The sequence below is a fragment of the Thermobia domestica genome, chromosome 1, assembly GCF_964235325.1.
Source record: "Thermobia domestica chromosome 1, izTheDome1.hap1.1, whole genome shotgun sequence".
NCBI lineage: Eukaryota > Metazoa > Arthropoda > Insecta > Zygentoma > Lepismatidae > Thermobia > Thermobia domestica.
The window spans coordinates 154215641-154235125 of NC_137454.1; the positions used below are offsets into that span (position 1 = coordinate 154215641).

The 19485-nt window shown below is 36.0% G+C and overlaps 1 protein-coding gene across 3 annotated transcripts in view; it reads right to left on the reverse strand.

Annotated features, from left to right (window-relative positions):
• Positions 1 to 19485, reverse strand: part of LOC145690148 (uncharacterized) — a 135058-nt gene that overhangs the window by 86852 nt on the left and 28721 nt on the right. For 2 of the 3 annotated variants that reach the window (XM_081764767.1, XM_081764759.1), the window contains exons 3-4: positions 17179 to 17344; positions 10864 to 10967 (exon numbers count right to left, since the gene is read on the reverse strand). In XM_081764767.1, coding sequence (XP_081620893.1) covers positions 10864 to 10967; positions 17179 to 17344 — 270 coding nt within the window. The remainder of the gene's footprint in view (positions 1 to 10863; positions 10968 to 17178; positions 17345 to 19485) is intronic. The other variant, XM_081764776.1, reaches the window with a different exon arrangement.

The following is a 19485-nucleotide window of genomic DNA, read 5'->3' on the forward strand; positions in this document are numbered from 1 at the left end:
TTTTGGTGGATTAGGCATCCGACGAGCCATACATTTAGCTATTCCCGCCTTCTTGGCATCATTCTATGGTTCCCGATGTCTAATAGAATCACGTCTCCAACAGGATATACGCTTCCACATGGATTCTGAAGTAAAAGATTGCTCTTCCACTTGGTCACTGCTAGTGGATCTGAATTACCTGAATTTAGTACCAGAACAAAGCAATCCACATGGAAAGAACATATCTTTAAATCATACTTCTCCTTTTTGCTACGGTCTTCAGACAGCCTAGAAGACAAGGCTAGAATAATTGCTGCATCATCCATAGGAGGAGGAGCTTGGCTTAAAGCTTTACCTTCGTCCCCTCTAGGCCTTCATCTCAGTAATGAGAGTTTTCGAATAGCTGTTGCGTTACGGTTGGGAGCAAATATATGTGAACCTCATAAATGTCAGTCATGTAAGAATCCAGTAGATTAAAAAGGACTGCATGGACTGTCTTGCATAAAAAGTACAGGTAGATATCCCCGACACTCGAATGTCAATGACATTATAATGAGAGCACTCATTTCAGCAGGTATACCGGCAATAAGGGAGCCAAATGGATGAAGTAGAACTGATGGTAAAAGACCAGATGGGATGACCTTAATACCTTGGAAGAGAGGCAAATCATTGATTTGGGATTTTACATGCACATATATTTTTGCCCCTTCCATCCTTCCTTTCTCCTCACTCCAAGCGGGCAATGTAGCCAGTCGAAAGGAAACAGAAAAAAGAAGAAAATACAGTAACCTAACAGAGAAGTACCAATTTGTGCCCATTGCCATTGAATCCAGTGGATCCTGGGGCAAAGAAGGCCTCAGCTTTATAAGGGAAGTAGGTAAACGCATCACTCAATTATCTGGTGATGATAAAGCAAGCACCTTCCTAATTCAGAGAATAAGTATGGCAGTGCAAAGAGGTAATGTAACCTCTATATTAGGAACCATACCGCCAGGTAAAGAGCTAGAGAAAATTTTTCTTCTTTAAAACACCTTTCTTTATGTTATTGATTTTCTTATGCTAGAAGAAGAAATTTGATTTGTATATAAAGTTATCTCTACTATGTGATTTGCTTTAGGATTGTTCTGTTTATGTACATGTTATTTATTCTTGTAATAGTTAAAATTTAATTTTTATCACTTGTTTGACCAGTAGTTGCAAGAAATAATTATATAATTATGTTATGATTTTTTCAGTAATAACCAAGCTACATGTTCTGTGAAATGTTTTCTGTAATATTGTGTATTTATACATTTTTATGTTATATTAAACCTTATAATATATTCATTAAAATAATACATAATATATATATTATTGTGTACTCACGATAATTCATGGAATCTAGGGGCTCGGCAACCGCCGATAATCAACACGAAAATCTCGTTTGGAGAACTCCCCAATAAACTGTACTAAATTAAACTTGAACTACTCTTTCGGGGGTTGGAAAAGTGAACCTCTTCTACGAAATACGATAATGAAACAATAATTTGAAAACTATGTATTACAAGTGTTTACTTATGCAAGGACATCCAACCAGAATATTATAAAACGCAATACTTCATCATACAAACACTTTTTGATATACTTATACATACCTTTTGCATTTACTTTGTAGCTTGAGAAAATAGTTACACATAAGATAGTAACAGACGTTCACTACCCTAACAAAAAGTGACATGACTTCCATAAGTCTACCTAAACTAAACACACAGGCTATCAAGACGTATATTTTTGCGATGAAATGAAATATTCTACATAGTTGAAGAAACATTATATACTAGACTAATAAACTTCAAGATAATTTCAACTATCGTGTAAATTTAATAAGCATTGACGAACTTGAGCATTTTCTCAAAGATCCTAATTTCCTTTATATATTAGTACATTTTATTGTTTACAAAATCGTTAATATCTTTCGTGCGTCTCAAACATAATACGAGTATGAATATCTAAGAGGCTTACAATTACTTGAACTTTCTTGAACATAAAGTCTAATCAACAAAATACATATATAATAAAGTAATAATTGGTAAAATATGGCCTAATATTACAACACATTTTTTATGCTGTTCTTGTATCATCTGACAAGGTTCTGCCACATTGTATTTAAAAATTACTTGCTGAACATAAACTGTGACGCGTATGAGACGACTTTGCGAATATATAAATAATTTTATCTTCTTCAAGCTCAGAGGCTATGGTATGCCTTGTTCTATTTCAAGTGCGGCTAACACTGACGTTCTGTCTGGCCAGACTTACAACGAAGATGTGATTTGAGCCTCTTATGCATGCTGAAAGAACGCTGATAAGATGCTGATAACACAGGTAGCGTTAACAAAATTTCCAGCAAATTCGTAGTTTGGAGGAAAATTGCCTTGGGTAGAGCATCATTCACGTCCGTTGTAATTTCATATGTTCAGGAAAATCTATTTTGAATAGCGTAGCAAACTCTTCAATTGCTTCCTTTCATCAATAAGAGTTTTGATTTAGAATGACGCTTGAATGCCACGAATCACAGATATATATTTTCCTCACAGAATCGCCTGTCAAACTCGTTCACAATATTGTCAACTACTGGATATATAAAGGAACCAAGAAAGTTCTGTCGCTTTTTCACCCACCAACTTCGAACATCGATATGTCACCTAAGACGTACCTGGAATATCAAAATAGTCCCTATCAGCATCCACAACCTTCTGCCAACGTTCCGGAAGGCCATACATCCTACCGCGGCAGAACTTGGTGGGACGTGAAGCGAAGAAGGTGTCAAGTGCATTTTGCACCTCTACTACGGATTTGAACTGGCGTCCTCTAAAGTGACTGTCCAAGGAATGGAACAGGTGATAATCGGATGGTGCAATGTCCAAGGAGTATGGCGGACGCAACAGTTTCCCATCCAAGGCGTAGAATGGTGTCACGGGTCATCCTAGTCACGTGGAGCTTAGCGTTGTCCTGTAACAGGAGGACAGGAGAACTCCTTTGCGATTCAGAAGTGTTGGCTCCAGAGTTTTGAGCGTTTCTTGAACGCGGCTCAACTGCTGACAGTACACAGTAGCACTGACGCTCTGATTAGCTGGTAGCAGTTCCCGATGCATCATCTCGCGAGAAGTCCACCAACTACACTGGAGAACCTTCTTCTGATTCAGTGCTGGTTTCGGCTGTTTTGGAGCCTGTTCATGGAATACGAACCAATGATGACGGCACCGTGGAGCTTGGTACAGGATCCGCTTCTCATCACATGCCAACTTCTTGTCCAGAAATGGCTCCTTCTCAAACGAGACAGCAAAGAAACACAGGTGTCTGATCGCGTTGCCTTCTGGCCCGGAGTCAAATCATGTGGGACCCATTGACCCAACTTGCAGTACTTCCCAAGTTGATGGAAGTGCTGCCGAATGTTTTTCCCACTCACACTGAATTGGAGTTCCAGTTCCTCACATGTCTGGCCACTCTTCACCTCAATTGCTGCCTGAAGATCTTCATTTTTTACATGTGTTGGTCTTCCGGCACATAGTAAGTCTTCGAGTGTTTTGTCACCGTCCTTAAACTTGTTAAACCACCGCTGCACTGTCCACGTATTCACGACACCCTCAACAAAGGTCTGGTATATCTTCCACCCCGCTGCAGCAGCGTTTGACCCCAGTTTGAACTCGTACCGCATACACGCCCTCATGACGCTCTGTGGAGGTTCCACGTTCACTCTTTCGTTACACAAGTTCATGGTGTAACTGAACTGCCTCAACCAAGTAGTATGTTGAATATACCCACATCAACAACTGGCCTTCGCCTTATCTCCCTTCGCATTCAACTCACGGTGTGAGGGTCAATTGAACGCTGACCTTCACAAAAAGCGACAGAACTTTCTTGGTTACCTTCATAGGAGTTCTGTACGAAAACTCGCTCAGTATAACCCTATGATCTCTTCTTTGGATACTACCCGAAACCAGAAAATCTTTCATACTACTATTATCTCACTCTTGTCTGCTCTTTCGTTGATTAAAACATTCTATGCTATTTTGTTTGACAAACTCCAATCCTTCAGTATAGAGACGCAATGAATTTTCCTCTGTTCTAAGTTCTTTTAGGCTTCAAAACAGTAGCTGGGCGTCTCACAGGTTAATATATTCTCCTTGTAGAAAATTTTTCAGGCCTCTAGTAATTCCCAAAATATTGCTAAAAACAATCAAGCATGAAACAGTTGCGAATGATTTCAGTTTGTTAGCAATACCATCAGCTTCAGTAGTCTTCTTAGCATCCTTATCCTCTAATGAAAGGTCTGAATAGTTTACATATTATATCCTTCTCTGTTTGGCCCAAATCATTGTTGAATACAATAAAAATAAGAAAGTAAATCTACACTCAATACCTTCTCGTAAAACAATTAAAATATAAGATACAATGTTGCAAAACCCACCAATAGGAAGGGGAAGGTATCCTCCTAGCCTCTAAGTCGAACCGACCTTTCAGTTTTGTAAGTGCAATCGCATAATTTTTAGCCCTTAGTACCTCAAGGCAACTATAAGGCTGGAATCACTCTAAGGGCTGGAGAACCTCGAAATGTTAACGAAGATGACGCCAGGCCCCAAAGTTACTGATCTTATACTCTTATTGTCGTTCACTTAACGTTTAAGGAATAGCCTATAAATGGGTTTAAAAAAATAACCTTTTCTTAGAAGTATGAACAATTTCAGTTTACTATGGATATATACATACATATATATATATATATATATATATATATATATATTGCATTTAATGTCGGATAAAAACAATTTGCAATATATAATTTTAAATAAATATTGGAGGGGGCCGAGCAAAGATTTGGGGTGCCGGTGCCCCCCTCTAGCTACGTCCCTGCATACATACATATATATACGTATGTAAAATATTAAGAAAGGCTATAGATAAAAAAATTTAAGTCTCACATTTTTCTTTTCTAGGTTTATGTGATTCCGCTGGACTGTAAAATGACATGACTGATGTCGACTATTTAGTATTGTGTTAATGTTCCAAAGTATCCCAATCACCTTTTTCTTAATTAAATCTTTTTCTTTATTATTAACATTATAAGCATGCATAACAAGTACTTACTCTATTTTTACAAATGGTGCCGCGGTAACTCAGTAGTAGAGCGTTCACCTCCTGTGCGTGGGGTCCCTGGTTCGATCCCACCTCGCACCACGTGAGCTTTGTGATGGACAAATACTGTGTGGGTTTTCTCGGTGTTCTCCCCTTTTTCCACACTTTCTTCACTCTACCACTTCATTCATTTCTCATTATTACAGTCTCCCTTAGCCTCGGTACATAATCGTGGGACGTTAAACTAAATATTTCATTTCTATTTTTAGAAAACTATATTTATATAAGTATCGAGTTGTAACATGTTTAACTACAGAGGTTAAGTGATGCATATTGATATATAACCATGGTTAAACAACTTCATTGTTTATCCTGACGTAATAAGACACCCAAATAACGAGCCTGAGGCAATCTACGTACCAGTGCACAGAAGGAACTATTACTGATGCTGGAGTTAGTGCTGATGAAGGCCTCTTTGGCAGCATGTAAAATTTCAACTCAACGTGGCATTGTATCCAGTAAGTCATCGACGACATCCTACGACAGGTGGAACCATTTAACACACAGTGTCTAAGTAACTGTTGTTGCGGGTATGGTCGATTGTGCAAGAGAATATATCTTAAGCCCGGGCCACGTGGGAGTATGAATTCCATTTTGCCTCTTCCAACAGATTGTCAGCTTTGTTCTATGTACAGTACTCCGTCACTCTCAAATCGCATTGCATCCTGCAACCGTTCGCCTGTTTGAAAGGATGTTAATCTATTTTGCAGCGCTTCCATGTATTTCGCAGCAATGATGTCTCTATCGCAACCATTGAGATTACTACCACTACTTTTCAAAATTGTACCCTAAACCATTACACTCACCTCGCCTTATTGCAAGTAGGATGATGGAATTGAGGTAAACAGTGTTATATCGATCTTTTCCCCACTTGATGTCGATCACTGTCCAAAAATTGAAAAAATCGACTTCCGTCTGAGAATGCAACACGGTTCCAAAAGTACTATGGCTTGTTGCACATAGTGGTGGTAAATTATGTCTCCATGTTATTTGTGGTATTGTGTGCATAGGTGTCTTTTGGTGACTCGTCGGTACATTTCCCATACTACCCAAATATTGACGGATAGTTCGTGATATCTGTTAACTTCGACGGCTATGCCACTGACAAATCTGTATTGATGGATGTTACACTCCGAACGACTGCATGTTCCAGTCGTGAAGCTGGTCCCCGTCGACCTGATTTTCAATCTACACATTGTATGCAATCGAAGTCTTTCCGTCTCATTTGAACTGCGCTATAACTTTGTTAACAGATGCAAACGGTTCAAGTAACACAGCACTGATGATATGTTGCTTACTACCACAATTCCATTGCCTAATTATGTGATCTCGGGTAAACTCTTTTACCTCCTAAATCACGTTCATACCATGGTGCTACTTGCTGAACTGCACGCTTTCACACTACCATCTACTCAAACTCACACTCATTAGCCGTTCGCACTCGTTCGGTGTTCCCACAAAATCGTGTTGCTCTGTGAGTGTCTATTTATGTCAAGCTATACATCAAACATTCTAGTACACAAATTAAGAACTTACATGTAATCGCAATTACTGTTAAAGAGTACAGTGGCTCAATGATTGAGCGATCACCTCTATTAACGAAGGTCCTAAGTACGATCTCGACCTGTCCGAGTGTGTGGTGGATAACATTGTATCCGTGGGTTTTCTAACTGTTCTCCCGTTTTGCTTTCCCCTCATCATTCGACCAACTTTTGCTTCGTAAAGTAAAAATACTAGTAAGTCAACAAGCTATTTCACGATACGTAGACTACCACACCAGTCATAAATAAAAATATCTGTCTATTTTTCAAACAGCAAGTAGATCTCATACTATGCTTAAAAATTCCAACTAGAAGTCTCTTACAGACCTAAGTTGGTTAAGAATTTCCCTTAATATGTACTTACGAGAAGATAAATAAAATGAATAAATAAACGAATGAATAAGTCAACATCGATCTGATCATAGTACAGATCATCCCACTAACCACCCAGAGAACTAGAGAAGAACGCAATAATAAACAAGAACTGAGAAGCCGATGAAAACAATAGACCTAACGGGATCAACCACTATATACATGTTTTCTTTGTTAATATCTAAAGTAGAGAAATGATACAAATATACTTGAACCTCAACAAATGAGGGGGGGGGGGGGGGGAATCACGCTTTAGTAGATGGAAGAACACAAGTCTGGCGTAATTGGCATTTGGTCGTTCAGAGGAGCTGACTGTAATACTAAACACTACCTAGCAGCAGCGATTATAAGAGAAAGATTATCGTTGAATATTAAGCATCTGAAAACAGATAGGGTTAATTTAAAGAAATTAGAGACGAGTCAGGCGAGAGGGGAATACCAGATTGAAATTACGAACAGATTCTCGGTGTTAGGAGATTAGGAATACAGTAGTATTCAGAGTACCTGGGTTAAAATTAGGGATAGCATTAACATTTCAGCAAAAGAAAAAATTGAGACACGGGGGAAAATACAGAGGAACAAGTCATTGTTCGACCAAAAATGCACTAAACTAGCAGAGAAGAGAAAACAGGAAAAGTGCGTTGGATACAAAATCCAAAAACTTGAAAATAATAATAAAAATAAAAAAAAATTCTAGACTGTATAAAGGCAACAAGGAATTTAAGAAGGGCTATCAACTTCGAGTTTATATATTAAAGAAAGAAGACAGAACAATTCTCACTAATACGAATAGTATTTGAATAGATGAAAAATTTCTTTGATATTCCTTCAAGATGCAGCCACAAAATAACATTCGTGCAGCACGTGAAATGCATACAGCAGGACCGTATATTTCAGAGCACAACTAAACGGAAATCGAAATTGCTATAAAGAAATTAAAGGAAACCAAATCTCCGGGTGTAGACAAAATTCCTGTTGAGTTAATTTTAATTGGAGGTGGCAAATTATGAAGAGAGATACATAAACTCGTTTTCTTTACCTGGAACAAGAAAGAATTACCACAAGACTGGAAAAAAAATCACTGTTCCAATTCACAAAAAAGACGACAGATTGATTATAATAATTATCGGTTTTTTTTTTTTTTTTTTTTTTTTTTTTTTTTTTTTTTTTTTTTTCTCCAAGACTCTACAACATCTTCTCAAACATTCTGTTAGCAAGATTGACTCAACACGAAGATGAAATTATTGGAAGATTATCAGTGCCGATTTACACAAAATCAATCAACTACCGACCAGTATTCTATCATTCGTCAAGTACTCAAAAATAAATGAGAATACAACAAACCGGTACATTAAACTATTTATTGATTTAAGGAAGGCCTATGACTCAATTACAAGGGAAAAATTGTACAGCATTCTAACCGAATTTGATATACCAAAAGAGTTAGTGAGATTAATTAAGATATGTTTAAATAAATCCCAAAGTCAAGTCCACGTGGAAAAATACTTGTCCTCGAGCTTCCATGTCGAGAATGGCTTTGACACCCAAGAGGGATGAAGATGGAAAATGGGGCAAACTTTATACCGAGGAACTGTTTACCTTATACCCTTTACCTAACATTCTTCGAGTCATTAAATCTAGGAGGCTCAGATGGGTAGGTCATCTAGCCAGAATGGAAATACGAAGACTTTAAAATTTTAAATGGAAACCGAATCGGAAAAGGGCACTTAAGAAAACCTAAGTACAAATGAGAGGACAATATTAAGACGGATCTCGCACAGGGTGTCTACTAAAATTCCAAACTGAAATTTCGTGACCTTTTCTTTACCAAACCATAAAATTTCGTAACACTCTCAAGAGCGAATTTGGATGCGAAATAGGTTGAATTTTCATGCATATCATAGAAGGGTGCTTTGCTTGCGATTTGGTAGCGTCTAAAGCCGACCACAGACGATTGGTAGTTGATTTTGACGTTTTATAGAACTAAAATTTCCAGTCTGCACTTATATTTGTACAGATTTAAAAAGAATCGGGCCCCAAAAGCTAAATTTGTTTACTTTCATGACCGTTTTCTGATTTCGTGACTTTCGTGACCGAAAGACACTCTGTCGCAGAAATAGGAAAACAGAGTGGAAACTGGATCTAATTGGCTAAGGACAGAAGTAACTGGAATGCATTTGTGAATGTGGCATTGAACCTCTGCGTTACATGGGCCATAGAATTAGAGAAATGAAGGAAAACATAAAAAAGCCGACATATTATTTTCTAAAATTTGATTATGAGTGACTATTTCCTACGCAGCGGTGTGATTTAGCAAGCAAATTTACGTGCATAAAAAAGTGAACGTCTGATGTAATTCGAACGACAGCAAAGTGTTTCTAGCAAAACAATGTCTCATCATTTGAATAAACCTAGCATGCGATCTAGTAACGACGTTAAACATTTTACACCGTATGCATGCGTATTTTTATTTGCTTCGAGTTTAAAATTTCCGATACTATACTAAACTGGACTTAAAGCTTAACAACATCACAAACCACACGAACTCTCGCAAGGGATCAAATTCGGATTTTTGCACGAAAGAATACAAAGCTGACGACGTAACTATGAGCGAGCTCAGTTATATATTATATATATATAATTGCTTCTGCTTATTTGATTCACCTTCCTAGCTTCCGTTTTCATAAAATTATATGTTATATATTATTTTACGAAATTGGATCAGATTATAGTAAAGACAAAGTTTGGAACCCACGGATCCACCGAAAGTCTAATTTACAGACGGATGAGCATCTTATGACATCTACAAAGTTTCACAAATAGGCGGCCGCTTTAAGAAGCTAACCAACTTAAAATGCTTTACTGTATTTTAGACTCCCTTTATATGATTATGCTGTTCTTACGACCACTTTTTACTTATGAAACATTACTAATTTTCAAAGAACATGACTAAAGAAAGAAAACATCACTAATATACTCGTAGTGAACCTTGTCTAAGATGATCAACCCTTAGATCACACAGTGTCTAATTTACAAAAGAAGCAAATTATGAAGTAACCATGACCATAGTTTTACCACGTCCCTAACCATGAGTACACAGTTTTCATAGATATGCTAACAGAGAAAGCCAAGTTAAAAGTTTTACTATGTTCTTCATTCGTTTCAACGGAAAATACGCTCACACTCTGTCACGACCGTTATTCCTCCTACAATTTTGTTCATTATAGATCAGAAGACCATGTTTAGAAATTCATTCTCTAAATACCACAAATACATTGTCATCACAAAAGCTATTTCATTTTTTCTTAAATATCAAACAGCCTTAGTTGATAAGACAAATAGAGTCTAAGTTTCCTACCAGCTTGTGCGTGCGCTTGACAGGCACAACGAATATCAAACACTTACGCTACTTGTGTATGCTAAAAATTTGTAAAACTCACCAGCTGTATAAAAGTAAAAAATTTTCTACATTTCTCCTATCGCTCCCCCAATCTTTTCCTGGTTTATTTAAAAACTGAGTTTGAGAGTTGTTATTCGTTCACATCGAAGACGCTTCTAGGCACCACGAAATATTCCACTCATCTGAATTTTCCTTGTTTAATAATGTACACAGTCATGGGCGCCGATCCTGGGAGAAGCAAAGTCCATGGGCCTCAGGATCTGGATATATTTGCTTCGATATCTGACAGCGGACCACACACCTAAATGTGCCCCCTTCCCCCTAAAAAAAAAAGTTATACAGAAATCGGTGCCTCTGCACATAGTTACATATGTATAAAAACGAATGCACAAGTACCTCGTGAAGATATCCACAAGTGCGATAATTACATGGGTGGCCAGTTTTCAGGAACTGATGACAGAACTGCTTCAAGTTTAATATCATAATATCGGATGCAAATTCTGTAAATAAACAGAGAAATAGTACATTAACATGAAATCATGTAATGAATTTTCATTTTAATTATATTTCTACTTGTTTCTCTTTATATATACTAGTGTCAATTAGCTTCGCTGGGTTAAAATAAGAAAAACTGGATTTAAATGGCATCGGAAGTGTCACTGTTCATCTCAGCAACACCGAAAACTATGGATTCGATACTAATATCGGTCATTGCCGATCATTTATATATATATATATATATATATATATATATATATATATATATATATATATATATATATGTATCCCTCCCCTATGTTCCCTCGTCAAAATGAAATGATGAAAACCATCCTAGGCCCGAACCTCATCTATGCTAAAAATTTGATCGCAATCGGTCGGGTGGTTTAAGAGCTGGTGCCTTCCATTTCAATTCAGGCAGAGCATGTACCATCACCATCTCAGATATTGTTGAAACTTTTTTTATAGCAACTAGACATGTTTTTAAGAGACCCATATTTTTTTGTTTTGCCGAAAAAAATTTTCCCGCCAAGTAATGGGCCATCAAAGACGGGGAGTACAATTTATGAATTGTAGAAGACATGGAAAAAGGTCAATTTCGGAGCCTGACCATTCGGCTATAGAGACAGGTAGAGTTATAATTCTTGTTGTGGTATGTACATAGGGATATAAATAAACTATATTTTATTATAGTTTGGTTTGCGCATGCGTATCTTTTTGTACATAAATTAACAAATGAACGTCAATTTATCTGAAAAGTCGAAGTTTGCGAATTTTTTTCGAGCACTTCCGGTTCGAATTTTAAAATTCTGTTTTCACGGTTGGTAAGACCTAGTTACCCGCTTTCCGAAAAAAATTTTGTATCGCTTCTGTGGTCAACCGTTTTGTCGCAAAAAATTCGAGAAATTGTAAAATTTTCAAAAATCGCCATTTTTGGGCGCCATTTTCTCGAAAACACCATTTTTTAAAATTCTGAAATTTTGTCAGATGGTTCAACTTTACCTGAATAATAAACACACCAAATATCATTCTCGACCAATGCTTCATGGATTAACTGCAGCCTTTTAAAGTTAGTGAAGTTTCGCTAATTTTGATGTCACAGTTAGCAACACTGGGAACAATAAAAGTGCAATGATTTGATGATGTTTGTGGTTCATATTCATTAAATGAAGAATAAAAGGTTTTCTTGGCTGTTTTTTTATTATTTTGAACAAAGAGGCTCTCTGAAATAGTAAAATGAACCCCCCCCCCTACTCCTCCGTTTTCTTAAACTAAAGTAATCTGAGGTGGAAATTACGATTACGAAACACACAAATTTTAAGTTTACTTGAAATGGCCATCCAATGAATTCTGATGATCTATAAAAGGCCTAAACTATTACCTCAGTATGATTTGGAATGCTCCAGACAGTCTCAATTAAGTGCGATGTCATTACAGTGATCGAAAAATGACACAAAGTTAAAAAAAAAAAAAAATCGAAACGTTTTCTTACGCGTTCCAAAGAAATTTACTGAATTTTTAAACAGAACAATCCCAGCATAAAAATGGGCCCCTCGGAATTTTATAGTATTCGACTAAAGTGTGTCAGTCCGCAACCTGAGAGGGAAGTTTGTGTCTGTGTGTGTGTATTGTGCAAATTTTAAGTTAGCTGCTACTGCGTTGCTACAAATCAAAGGTGCAACCTGTATTGAAGCTGTCATGAGTGACCTATTTCCTTTAGTAGTATGATCCGTAAAAAATGACAGCTGTCTTCTTCAAGAATGTGGTGAATGTCCTGGAGTGGAAGAAATAAGTGTGGTGTCTTTAATTATTGATCCTGATGAAAATGAAAGTGGTTACGTATGCCATATGGGAGAATAATGATCTCGTTATTTAAATAATAATAATAAAAAAAAAAAAAACTGTGCCACTTTCCGTTTTCGTATCGTACATTGCTCGTTTAACTGTAAGAGCTGTAATTCATGACTACATCGAGAAAATCCAAAGAGAATCAATTGCTACCGAAAACCACCGTATAAAATTTCAAGGTACAAATTCTATTTTACTTCATATGGACTTCGTTGAAAAATGGACTGTTATTCTGCAAAGTGAAATTCAGAGTTATCACCGAAATATGAAACAATTGACAGTTTTGTTGTAATAAACGACGATAAAACACACGATTCGGCTCATGTACTCATAGTCGTAGACAAGATTCTAAACATACTCGAAGAAAAGCGAAAATATATTTTATAGAAAAAGGTTTGAATACGTGAAAATAGGTGTCTACAATTTCCCAAACCGTGTCAGTGATTTCTGATGGTGCTGCATCCCACTTTAAAAATCGCTTTCAGATGTTCGAGATGCAGACAGGTCCGATAAAGCAGTGTTTTTGCAGTGAAACCGGCCATGCAAGGGTCTCTGCGACGGTAGTGGGGAAGAGGGGGGGGGGGGGCAAAGAATGTGGCAACGCGCCATAGCCTTAGGCTAAAACAGATACACAGTATTAAAACCGCAGAAGAAAAAAGTAAAAACAATAAGTTTTACGTTCCACGGTTATGCCGGTTAGGCTAAAGGAGACGGTGGTTATGAGAAATGAATGAAATGGTGGAATGCAGAACGGCACGAGCTGAGATTGAACCAGGGACCCCAAACACCGGAAGTGAACGCTCTACCACTGAGCCACTGCGTCCCCACTAAAACCGCAGGAGAATTCGTGAGTATAGTGCAAGTACAAACTCCGGGTATTACTCTCGTTTTGTTACCTGGAACTGAATTCGACGACTTCCGGAAGAAAAAAGGGAAAGTATGCGACCGGTAACTGGTATTCAACGAAGTTATCTTTGGCTTTCGGAAAATTGCGAAGTTTTTATGGCAGTAACGGGTCACCATGAACTAACTTCATACTTCCCCCAAAATCGAACTTTTGCAATTCAAAGTGTAGATTTAAGAAATCTGCAAAAATGAACTTTTGCTATATACATATATGTATGATAACCAGTGGTGCGTAGCAGAAATATTATGAATTACGTGAAGTTGAAGTGCTGTTTATGCTTCCACATGAACCTTCAGCAGGGTACAGGTTTCCAGAAGAGCATAAGAGAAGTGAAAATAAGTGTTTTGTGACTATCGACAATGTGCTACGCAGGGGCGGATCCAGGACGGACTTCTGGGGGGGGGGGGATTGTAATACTGCTACTTAGAGCTACTTTTAAGAGCTCCAAACTCTGGGATGGGTTTTATTTATATATAAGAAAGTTTCTTCTTCTGGGGGGGGGGCGCAATCGTCCCCCTAGATCCACTCCTGGATGAGTTATGAGTGAACTAACATCTATTGGAGCATCTGCACGGTTACATGCTATTAGCAAAGAAGACAACAACCAAGCAAATGATTGGTTCATGTAAAAAATAAATAAATAAATAAAAAAATAAATAAATAAAAAAATAAATAAATAAATCAGTGAAATTTTGTTTCCGAAGACCATTTTAAGTAAGTGAACTTGAAATTTGTGTGCTTCATAATCGTAATTTCCACCTCAGATTACTTCAGTTTAAGAAAACGGAGGAGTAGAGGGAGGCTCATTTTACTATTTCAGAGAGCCTTTTTAATCAAAATAATAATAAAAAAAACAGCCAAGATAACCATTTATTCTTCATTTAATGAATGTGAACCACAAACATCATCAAATCATTGCACTTTTATTGTTCCCAGTGTTGCTAACTGTGACATCAAAATTAGCGAAACTTCGCTAACTTTAAAAGGCTGCAGTTAATCCATGAAGCATTGGTCGAGAATGATATTTGGTGTGTTTATTATTCAGGTAAAGTTGAACCATCTGACAAAATTTCAGAATTTTAAAAAATGGTGTTTTCGAGAAAATGGCGCCCAAAAATGGTGATTTTTGAAAATTTTACAATTTCTCGAATTTTTTGCGACAAAACGGTTGACCACAGAAGCGATACAAAATTTTTTTCGGAAAGCGGGTAACTAGGTCTTACCAACCGTGAAAACAGAATTTTAAAATTCGAACCGGAAGTGCTCGAAAAAAATTCGCAAACTTTGACTTTTCAGATAAATTGACGTTCATTTGTTAATTTATGTACAAAAAGATACGCATGCGCAAACCAAACTATAATAAAATATAGTTTATTTATATCCCTATGTACATACCACAACAAGAATTATAACTCTACCTGTCTCTATAGCCGAATGGTCAGGCTCCGAAATTGACCATTTTCCATGTCTTCTACAATTCATAAATTGTACTCCCCGTCTTTGATGGCCCATTACTTGGCGGGAAAATTTTTTTCGACAAAACAAAAAAATATGGGTCTCTTAAAAACATGTCTAGTTGCTATAAAAAAAGTTTCAACAATATCTGAGATGGTGATGGTACAAATTTATATTTTTTTGCCTGAGTTGAAATGGAAGGCACCAGCTATTAAATCAGAAACATAGTCACTTTTATTTTTATTTATACAGATATAAACAAGTAGAAATATAAATTTTGTATATACAACAAACAAAAAAAAAAAAAAAAAAAAATGTAAGGGTAACAATATTAGAACACAAAGTAAGCTCTAAACTCATGGTCGTCGAAGAATATGACGGTTAACAACTACAGATGCGAGAAATTATTTGCTGACATGAATTTTAATTTCAGTTTCCATCCAGTTGCTACTATTTTTCTCATTGACCTGGAAGAACTCCTAGTAAGGTCAAATACCAAAGTGGAATTAACACGCAAGTAAGAAAAAGCCTTAGTATAGTGTTTATGCAGGAAATAGTTAATTTTATAATAACAGGAAATACGAAAATTACATTAATGTATTGGATTCCCTAGCTAAGGCTTAAATTAAAACAAAAAAGAATAAAAATACCTAGTAGCAATTAGTATTGGGTGATAGAAGCAAGTTAACCTTATATAGAAATTGTTTGATTGATTTTATCTAGACGTTGTACGTTCCACACATTAACAATTGCCTAAATTGGCATTTTCTAAATCGTCCATTTGTAAATCTTAAATTCGTGGTCTGTATCTAATCAGGAAACCAGCAAAACTTTTAAAACACCAGTATTTAGGAGGGGAGGAAGGAAATTGTAATTCCGCTAATTTCGCCAATGACTACAATGAGATAAACTTATTTAATAATATTAACTAAAGGAACAATACATGTAAAGTGATTTTAAAATATGTGCGGCACTGAATTTTCATCCAAACAAAACTATTTTTCCATTTACATTTAACAAGTCTTTGAGTAGTGCTAATTTTCAGGTTAATTATCCTATGAATATGATAATTCTTTTCTGAGATTTTCATCCGTGTTCATATGTTGTTTTATTATTATTATTATTATTATTATTATTATTATTATTATTATTATTATTATTATTATTATTATTATTATTATTATTATTATTATTATTATTATTATAGTGAAAATTTTAACTATTTAAAATTTTGAAAAATTAATACCTGGAATTACACATATTCCTATTAGTTCTCCAGAAATTACGTGTTAACTCTCGATTTCTTTAATTTTCGTTCACTTCTTTATGACTTTTACACAACTTCGTTTTTGTATACTCTATGGTTTAGTCTCGTTTCCATTGTGAATCTACCATAACTTCCAAACTATGCGAATTCAATATTAAACCCGGAAGTAGTACATCTATAACTTCCGGCTGCAACAGAGGGATAATGTGAGAGATGGAACCTATTGAAACTGGAAATAGTAGATCTATAATTTCCGGCTATAACAAAGGAATAATGTGAGAGATGGAACCTACTGAACCCGGAAGCAGTAGGACTACAACTTACGGCTGTAATAGATGGATAATGTGAGAGATGGAACCTACTGAAACTGGAAGAAGTAAATCTATAACTTCCGGCTGCAACAGAGGGATAATGTGAGAGATGGGGCGTGTTCAATGGACCTATTATGGTGAGTTTGAAGCTTATTTGCGAAATGAACTTCACTAATTTGTTTGGAAATAAGTGGATGTATATCACATAGAAATTTATTCATAACTACTACACTTTCGCCGATCCTAGAAGCCAATATCTATGTTGTATTCTCAAAATTGTTCACTTAAAAATGCTAAATTCGCCACAATGTCTACAGAAGAGTTAATTCTAATACGGTGCAGAAGTCATCCACTTGTTCACTCCCACGTTACTATACTAACTATACAAATATTTTGATAATCTCTTTCTAACATTAGCGACAAACCTTTACGACCTGCATTTACGCTTTGTGAATGTAATTGCTTCTTAAACAGCGCTGCATTTTTCTTTCTTTGGTTCTTTTTCAATCGATATTCTTTTCTTTGCATTTTGCTATATTTCATGTGATGTTTTTTATGAACAGGTATACTTTCATCTTTTTCTAGGTCGTCCTGGAAATGAAAACAAAAAATGGCACGCTTAATACATACATACATATATATATAATTCATACATTATGGAATTTATTTCCATGTACATATTTAAATTGTTTACTATGATACTTATTTGACAGTCGCTTTTAATAATACAACAACGAATTTTGCAATTTGATGTAATCATCAATTTGCAATTCTTAAAAGTTACTCATACATAAAAACGTAAGAGCTTGCCAGGCGAATCCTTTCAAATTACTAATTCGTTTTATTTCAAAGAGAAATAAAATTTTGATAGCATTTTTCTCCTAAGGGAGTTTTTTGTTTCAAATATTAATTAAGTTATGCAAAAATCTTTGAGAGGATACAAATACTTCGATGCAAATTCTTTTCCCTAGTGTTTATGAGACTATCTTCGAACGTGATGATCTCAATGCACAACCATGACCAAAGGAAACAAAACTAATACAGCATTAATAAAGTTTAAGTTTTGAAATGAAATGAAATGAAATCTTTAGTTCTATGTCCTACGATTATGCCGGTTAGGCTAAAGGAGACAGTGATGATGTGAAATGAATCAAATGGTGGAATGAAGAAAGTGGAAGGAAACGGGAGAAACCCCGAGAAAACCCAGGAGCACGGTGTTTGTCCACCACCAAGTCCACACGGCGCGAGCTGGGATCGAACCAGGGACCCCAAGCACCGAAGGTGAACGCTCTACCACTGAGCCATCGCGCCTCTCAAAAGTTTAGGTTTTATACGACCTAAATAATTACAGAACGAAATGCATGTGAGTTGCTAATTAAGCTGAAAAAAAACAAAAAAAAAAACAGAAATCAATGCTAAGCAGAGAAATCTTGCCCAAACGCATTGATAGATAAAAATAAACATTAAGGAGATATCCTGATGATAACATCAGTCGTGGTAGCTCCTAATCCTTGAGAATTCACAATTGAGTTCGAATTCTGGTAGTAGTAGTACCTTTTAGTGATTAACTCGCGTGCTTTCTCGTCCCTAGTTTAGTTCCCGAAGATGATAGGTTTTCGGATATAAGCCCTGAACAGTGGTTCGAATCTCATTTTAAACAGTAGGCTCTGTCTTATTTACCCTGGGTGTTGAAAAGGAACGCCAAACTACAATGAATTTCATCTCCCATACTCTCACTCACTCTCTCTCTCTCTCTCTCTCTCTCTTATATACATATATATATACGGAACCTACTGAAATTAGGATTTGGCCCACTACTTAAGATTTTATCCAAACTAGTATCACACATACTTTAGCTACTTGGCCACAATAGAGGACATGCAGTCATATAATACGTAATTTTATTGGCACAATATTTTACCTTCCTTAATTTATTGCTTGATAAATGTCTGCTGAAGTAGACAAAATATTACCAGAATCAGGGTTGGCAAAAACCAGGTTTTTATTGAAAAAACAAAAAGCCAGGTTTTTTGGTTTAAACCCTTTTTTTTTTTTTTTTTTTTTTTTTGTTTAAACTTTTTTTTTTTTTTTGTTTAAACCAGGTTTCTTTTGGTTTAAATAATTTACTCTATGTATTTATATTAGATATGGACAGAAATTAGTTTGTTTCGCCTTAGTATTATTATGCAATAACAAGGTTATGCTGGAAGGGGTCACATAAGCTTAAAGCGGAATCCAAATCGCTTCTCGGCTTACATCCAAGAGAAATTGTCTATTTGGATATGAAACCGGGACTAATTGGTCACAAACGCAATTGCCGAGTCACTCACGAAGGACTCGTGATAAAAATGCGTTGTACTGATCTTTACAGAGGCCTACTTGTTAATATAATTGTCAAGAGTCATTTCAGAAGGACAAAAAGATAAACAGTTACACAAATAAAAACATTATACAGAATTATATATAAATCGGGAAACTCCCGCCTTAGCCATTGGGAAAATCTTGTTATTACTTTAAATGTATTAGTATGTAAAATTTTAAGGTCAACATATCATAATCACTACGCTAAAACTGAGGTATTAAATTACAAATTTGGTATGTAGATATCATTCAATAAAAATAAAATCCAAGCTGATGTTGGAAGCTACGTAGGGAGTTGATAAATTTTGCAAATTTCTATCAATATATTTAAGCAACCTTGGCTTCTTTATAAAACAGGCATTCATTTAAGT